Below are 7,843 nucleotides of genomic sequence, written 5' to 3'. Positions count from 1 at the left end.
AATATAGCATAATAGTAAGTTGGAAGTCATTATTTTTAATTTTCTCTCTATCTATCTATCTGTCTCTTTCTAAGAGAAATATATAATTTATATAAAAAGAGAGAATTCTTTATAATATTTTCTCATAAGATCTGAATTAATATTACAATACATGATATAATTATACATTATATTTGGCAATAATATTGTAATTATTATTATTATAATAGCATTTAATTATTATTTTTTTTAATTCACAGCATAAATTGATGATAATAATAATGTCTAATTGCTTTTTTCTACTAATTTTTTAATATATAATTAACTCTGATGTTTTATGTTATTAAAAATAACAATTCTATTTTGCTGCTGGAATATATATTATAACCTTCTGATGTTTTTTTTTTGTTTTACTTTTTTATTGTTTTGTAGTTCTTGCTTGCTTTTCTATTTTTTTTTTTATGTATCCGTAAATCTACTTCTTGGAAGTCAAGATTGTCACGAATTCTGTGAACAAAAAAAAAATTTATAAATTTTATTAAAAATAATCTTTCAGTTAATGATTCTATTAAATTTTTTTATCACCAATATTACTGGTTGTAGTATTACTATTAAATGGTAACAGGAAATTGTATTTGTTCATTGTGTATAACATATATATGTTAATTACCACAATTTTATGTTGGTTGTAGACATCCTGATATGGTAGTTTTAAGGAATAACAAACATCCCATGTCAGGCTTATTAGGGGAAATAAGGATTCTTTAAGTGTCTTCTTCATTTTATGGAATATATAATTGTATTTAATCCCAGTGGAATTAAGGTGATGTTTAATACAAGTAACACCTGTGTTCTGTTCACAAAAAAAAAAGAAGAGATTGATTGTATAGTTTACAACACTACTCTTTAGGAAAGCAACCTAGATTTATGTCCCTTGCACCTCAAGTGCTTCAAATACGTCAAAGATTGCTTCTGATAATCTACGAGGGTTATATTTTCAAGGTCCACTCGGTCACGAAATAAAAACCAGCACAGAAATCGGATGAACCTTTGCGCATATGTTGCGCAGCATCTCTAGTATGGCCTTCAATAACACTGTGTCACTTCGTTTAGTTCTGAACATGCAGCTAGCACGTAAACATGTCTACAACAGTAGCATCTCTCGCCAAGTGTGAAGTGCGTGCGGTAATTCGATTTCTTCAGGCTGAAGGGTGTAATGCAGCTGAAATTCATCACTGCAGCCTTATACTGTGTGACTCTTCAACGTCTACGAAGGGCAGTTCAAAATAAGCGGAGAGCAATGTTGTCATCAGGCATTGTCTTTCTCCATGACAATGCTCGGCAGCACACTGCAGCTGTAACAAAGAAGCTCCTGCAGTGTTTTCGTTGGGAAGTGTTTGATCACCCACCATACAGCACGCACTTGGCTCCATCCGATTTTCACCTCTTTGCTCACATGAAACACTGCCTAGGAGGACAACATTTTGGCACAGACATCGAGATGCAGACCAGCGTAGAAACATGGCTGAAAACACAGGCAGCTCCGTTTTATGACGAGGGTATTGGAAAGTTGGTACCACGCTACAACAAATGTCTAAATCGGAGTGGCGACTATGTAGAGAAATAGCGTAACTATGTAAGTACTTGTTACAAATAAAACATTTTTTATTTTTACTGTGGTTTTAATTTCGTGACCGATCGGACCTTGAAAAAAAATAACCCTTGTAAAATAAAAAGTTAATGTACTCCATGACAGTGGCGGCTCACATATAGGCACTGTGGAACTGCAGCACCCCCTATTTCCACTTGATGTTATCGATAACATTTAATATAATGAGTCCTTTTTTATTTAATTTTTTCTCTAAACTTGTACAGTATACAATCCTTAAGCTTAATGTCAGTCCCATCCCGCAGTTTATGATAAAGGTACAAAAATCTTTGTATGGAACTGTACGCTGCACAGTTACTGCGGTGTAGTGTTTGGCTGTTGTGCACATACACACATAGGAAGCTGCACGCGAGGCTGCTAGGGAGAGAGAGAGCACTGTCACTCTCGCAATGCTGACCCTAGCATGTTGGTGGAAAGTATTTTATTTACTCCACATGTGTATAGAATGTTCCTTGTTCATTTACTTTTCTAGTTTAGTCAGTGGAAAGAATATGAAAGTAGTTTAGTTGTTTTTTCAGTAGTGATCAGAAGATGGCAGAAACCAAGGGCTCTTTGATTGCCAAATCTGTCCAAAAACATGCTGGAAGGGTAAATGAGAAGGTAATTAGAAAAAACTAATCATGTATTTATTTCCATGTACATAGAAATTTAAATTACGATATTAAATAATGATGTATCATTGAGTCATTGTATCATTACTTCCTTGTATGCCTATTAAATTACACATACACATTTTTTTTAAATGAAAAGTACATACAATTTTTATTTCATTAATAACTTCTGATATTTTTTCATAATTTTTTTTTATTGTTATTATTGAATTATTATTTATTGTAAAATTTCTTTTACAATCAAAGGTTAATAATTAAGGCTAATTGTTTTTGTGTTACGTGATACGTATGTACAGATGTCACACTGAAACTAGTCAAAATAGATTCAGGGATGGTCAAAATGTATATTTCCGTTGAAATCTGGAAACTGAGATTTTTCAGGATCAGAATACTTCCTTTACTTCATACAAGGAATTAAAAATGGTACAAAAACAATTTCACCTATAGTCATAATGTTTTTTTATCAGTTTAAATTCTTAGTTTGTTAGTTACTTATGATTTAAGTAGATAATTTGTTTCTGTTTATTGCTCATTGTAACAATGTTTCAAATGTTAAATCTTGTTCAATTTAAAAAAAAAAAATCTTCAATAAAGATCGATTTTTCAACCAAAAGCCCTTGTGTTAGATTTTACCATTCCTTAATTTAGTTCTTTTGTTCTGAAACGTTTGTTGTACTGTTATTTTTAATAGTGTTACAATACATTTTACTTTCAAGTATTTATGCATGATAAGAATATATATATATATATATATATATATATATAGATTTTTTATTTTGTATTTCCTAAAATGTATGTTGCAATCTGTTCAATTTGTCAACAATAAAAGCAATCACATGTGCTGATGAGATGAGGGTGATTATCCGAGATGTATGGTTAATTGAACAAAAACCATCAAATTATATCTCTATTCATTGCCTTGGATTCATATTCACATAAAATATCTGTAAATAGTAATTGTTTTTCTAAATTCACTTGTCTCATTATTCTATTATATTTTTATATCTAGGAAGGATTTTCCGTTTTTATTAGTATAAATTTTAAATAATATTAAAAAAATTTTACCGTCATAGTTGACCATTCCATCACCATCAAGGTCAGCTTCCTTGATCATATCATCAACTTCTTCATCTGATAATTTTTCGCCAAGATTTGTCATCACATGACGCAGTTCTGTTGATGATATCATACCATCATTATCACTATCAAATACTCTGAAAAAAATTGTTATTATTTTAAAATATATACTTATATGTTTAGGCAAAAGACTTGAATATATATGTTTATCCTCAATTTTAGATTATACAGAATGGAATTTGATAATGTGTAGGAAAGTTTCATAATTATAGTATATTTCAATTAGAGATAGTGTTAGAAGAGAATTTGAGCGCTTTCAGAAGAGAACTGTTGCTTGAAAACTTGAATAGTGGCTCTATCAAGTAAATTTAATTACAATTATTTTATAGTTAACAGTAACAATTATAAATTAAATATAACATTGATCTACAATTTAGGCTTCAGTTTCACACAATGATAAAATCAGCCGAAACAATAATTCAAATTGGATGTAGATTGATTAACTGCAACATTATCAAAACTGATTTATAAAATTTAATTTGAAATAAAATCTATCCATTATCCATTCCACTACTTTTCTTAAATGTAGAATTATTTAACGTCGAAAATATAAATTCAATTGGTTTCAAGTTTATCAATTTGTGACATGCATAATGAAACTGTTTCCTACGGTTCATGAAAACCCACTGAACATTAAAACACACTTCACATCAAAAACAATTCGATAAATATTTTATAAAAAATTCTTTCCTGTTTAGATTAATATATGTAATAAAATTTTTTATATATATTTGTCTTATTGTTAGGATAGCCATTTCTTTAAAGATTTGTTTGTTAGAATATAGGTGACACTTACCCACAAGACTGCTTTAAAAATATATCTTTGCACAGTAAATGATTAAGTGAACATCAAATATTTTGCTCCAGACCTCTGAGTAATGATTTAGAATACCAATTTAATTATATGTAAAGGTTTTTATTTTATTAATTTTCCAAAATTGATAAATTAAGTATCTTATTTATCTATTATTTAAAAATTTGATATCAGGTTGCCATTTGAGATTCGGATTTATTCGGACACCCTGATATTTTACTGTTGTAGCTTTTGCTATTAGTTCACAGCTGCAGTTATTTATAGTTTCATGAAACAGTTCTGAAGGTGTTTTGTGAATTTTGATTTTATGGTTAATCCATAAGCTCACCGACAGTATTTGGAGACAAATTGATGTAAAAAAACTGTATTTTTACAAAATGAAACTTTTACTACTTTTCAACATAATCCCCACCAATATTAATACACTTGTCCCAATGATGAACTATTTTTTTTTTTATAGCTGCTGCAAAGAAATCTTTGTGTTGTTTAAGCCATTTTTCCACAAATTCTTGATTTCCTTGTTGTTGCTGGACTTTTTTCCATGTAATGCTTCCTTGAGTGAATCAAACAAATGAAAATCCAAAGGAGCCAAATCTGGACTGTAGGGAGAATATGGTAGTATCTCCCAACCCATTTTTTCATTTGTTTTGTTGGGTCAGCTAAGCGGTGTGAGGATGAGCATTGTTAAGTAGCATTATCACGCCTTTTCTTTGAGATCCGCGACATTTTTTCTCTCATTCCTCGTCATTCTCTCATTTTGTGATTTTCTAAATAATCACAAAAGATGACACTTGGGCATCCCAAAAGAAGGTCAACATGATTTTACTCGTTGATGCTTGCGTTCTGAATTTCTTTCATACTAGGTGAGCTGGTGTGCTTCCATTCCATACTTTGTCTTTTGGACTCTGGTTCAAAATTGTGAACCCAAGTTTCATAATACGTTAAAATCTTGTTTAGAAAAGGGTCACCTTTCCTTTCGTAAAGGGTTACTTTCTTTTAAGTTTGTACACACTTTGAGTCTTGTTTCTTTGTGTTGTTGCGTTAACTCTTTCTGAACCCACTTGTTTTTTCTGTACTTTAACTTGTTACTGATAACGTTATGAACTGCGCCAACACTTACTGCAACTGTTTTTGCTATATATTCAACTGTAATACGTCGGTCATCACGAGTAATGTCGTTCATGATTCGTACAACTTTCACCATACTGTAAAATTATTCAAGAAAAGTTTAGTCGGTTTTTCACCTTCAGTAAGCAAAAAACTGATCACTGAATGTTCAACTAATGTGGAAACTTCAAGCGGACATGCCATCGTTAAATACAATGTTGAGATTATAAACAAAACAATTTTTATCCTCGGCTGTTCTTAGCTCATCCCAGTGATCCCAGCCTAAAGTCATGAAAGTAAAAAACTACTCCTACAAACTGTTTCATTTCTACATCAATTTGTCTCAAATTATTGAATGTTCCCAGTATTTGGTTTTATCCTGTTTTAAAGTTAGTACATTACAATTACAATTATTCTTTTCTTGTAAATGTAAATACAATTCTTTTCTTTTATATTTACATATGTTAACGTTCCAAATAAATAGTAATAAATTGAGGGCAAAACTCTCTATAGATTTACTCATAACATTCTTGATGAAGTTGGAAAAGTTATAAGACCCTTTACTGGCTTTTTTATTCTAAATTTTTTATTTTATTACAATTACATTTAAATAAAAGAAAACTGTGTTATATAAAATATTCTGTGTTACATTCTTAATCTGTAATGTTTGATATACTCGTACATGAAACCAGACAGCAAAACCTTTTTTTACATTATAATGGATAATACTTAACTGTTTGAAAAGCAAACGCCTTATGAGCAAGTCAATTTTAATTTTTAATCGGTTATCTAAAAATATTTCTGACAATTTATCTATTTCTTAGTAAATGAGATTTATATAATTTTTATATATTTACTTTTCTGTCTTATTCTTTCATTTTATAATGTATAATACTACTCTGATTTCAAGGTGGTTTTCCTTGATCCTTCCATGTGAATGTTTGGTTATACCTAAACTTATCTATTGTAATATATAATTAGATTTTAATGTGTAAGTGAAATTAATAAAAATATATATTGATTATTTTTTTTATTATACTTGAAAGCTTCACGTAATTCCTCTTCACCGTCTGCACCCTTCATCTTTTTTGACATCATTTGAAGAAATTCATTGAATTCGATGGTTCCATTGCCATCTTGATCGACTTCATTCACCATCTCTCGTAATTCAGTCTCTGTAATTAAAATTAATTAGTTATTAATAATTATATTGAAAATTATGAAAATTTTGCATTGATTTGTATTTTTACTTTCCGATCTATATAGTGCTAGAAGGGAAAGTTTTGTAATCGGTCCAATTTGGGCATATGTGGTTATCACCGGATTTGATCTTTTGACACCTAAGGAACCCAAAAAACCAGATGGAAATTTTCCGCATGTTAATATTCATATGTACATGTGTGTGTGTGTGTGTGTGTGTGTGTGTTCGGTGTTGCCCTCTAAATTAACTTATATTTCTAGAACTACTGGTCCAAACTTGGTCAGATTACTTCTATATACGGGGCATTGATGCCATTAAATTTTCAACTTAAAAGGTCAAGGGGGTGAGGCTGTAAAGCAAGGTCACCCTCAGTATCTTGAAATTTCGCCTAATTAAATTCATATTTTTCTTAGGAACATTTGTTAACAATTAAAAAATAACTTTTTATTTTGTCTTCAGTCATTTGACTGGTTTGATGCAGCTCTCCAAGATTCCCTATCTAGTGCTAGTCGTTTCATTTCAGTATACCCTCTACATCCTACATCCCTAACAATTTGTTTTACATATTCCAAACGCGGCCTGCCTACACAATTTTTACCTTCTTCTTGTCCTTCCAATATTAAAGCGACTATTCCAGGATGCCTTAGTATGTGGCCTATAAGTCTGTCTCTTCTTTTAACTATATTTTTCCAAATGCTTCTTTCTTCATCTATTTGCCGCAATACCTCTTCATTTGTCACTTTATCCACCCATCTGATTTTTAACATTCTCCTATAGCACCGCATTTCAAAAGCTTCTAATCTTTTCTTCTCAGATACTCCGATCGTCCAAGTTTCACTTCCATATAAAGCGACACTCCAAAACATACACTTTCAAAAATCTTTTCCTGACATTTAAATTAATTTTTGATGTAAACAAATTATATTTCTTACTGAAGGCTCGTTTAGCTTGTGCTATTCGGCATTTTATATCGCTCCTGCTTCGTCCATCTTTAGTAATTCTACTTCCCAAATAACAAAATTCTTCTACCTCCATAATCTTTTCTCCTCCTATTTTCACATTCAGTGGTCCATCTTTGTTATTTCTACTACATTTCATTACTTTTGTTTTGTTCTTGTTTATTTTCATGCGATAGTTCTTGTGTAGGACTTCATCTATGCCGTTCATTGTTTCTTCTAAATCCTTTTTACTTTCGGCTAGAATTACTATATCATCAGCAAATCGTAGCATCTTTATCTTTTCACCTTGTACTGTTACTCCGAATCTAAATTGTTCTTTAACATAATTAACTGCTAGTTCCATGTAAAGATTAAAAAGTAACGGAG

General features: G+C 30.7%; 1 protein-coding gene across 6 annotated transcripts in view; it reads right to left on the bottom strand.

The window, feature by feature from the left end:
* Window positions 1-268: 268 nt before the first annotated feature.
* LOC142333771 (calmodulin-like) overlaps window positions 269-7,843 on the bottom strand; it is a 402,268-nt gene continuing 394,693 nt past the window's right edge. For all 6 annotated transcript variants that reach the window (XM_075381282.1, XM_075381280.1, XM_075381278.1 and 3 more), the window contains 3 exons: window positions 6,357-6,492; window positions 3,325-3,473; window positions 269-486 (listed from right to left, as the gene is read on the bottom strand). In XM_075381282.1, coding sequence (XP_075237397.1) covers window positions 455-486; window positions 3,325-3,473; window positions 6,357-6,492 — 317 coding nt within the window. In that variant the 3' untranslated portion in view covers window positions 269-454. The remainder of the gene's footprint in view (window positions 487-3,324; window positions 3,474-6,356; window positions 6,493-7,843) is intronic.

Source organism: Lycorma delicatula, chromosome 13 (assembly GCF_047948215.1).
Source record: "Lycorma delicatula isolate Av1 chromosome 13, ASM4794821v1, whole genome shotgun sequence".
Classification (NCBI taxonomy): Eukaryota; Metazoa; Arthropoda; class Insecta; order Hemiptera; family Fulgoridae; genus Lycorma; species Lycorma delicatula.
The sequence above is the reverse complement of the archived record's forward strand: the minus strand, read 5'-3'. Positions and strand labels throughout refer to the sequence as shown.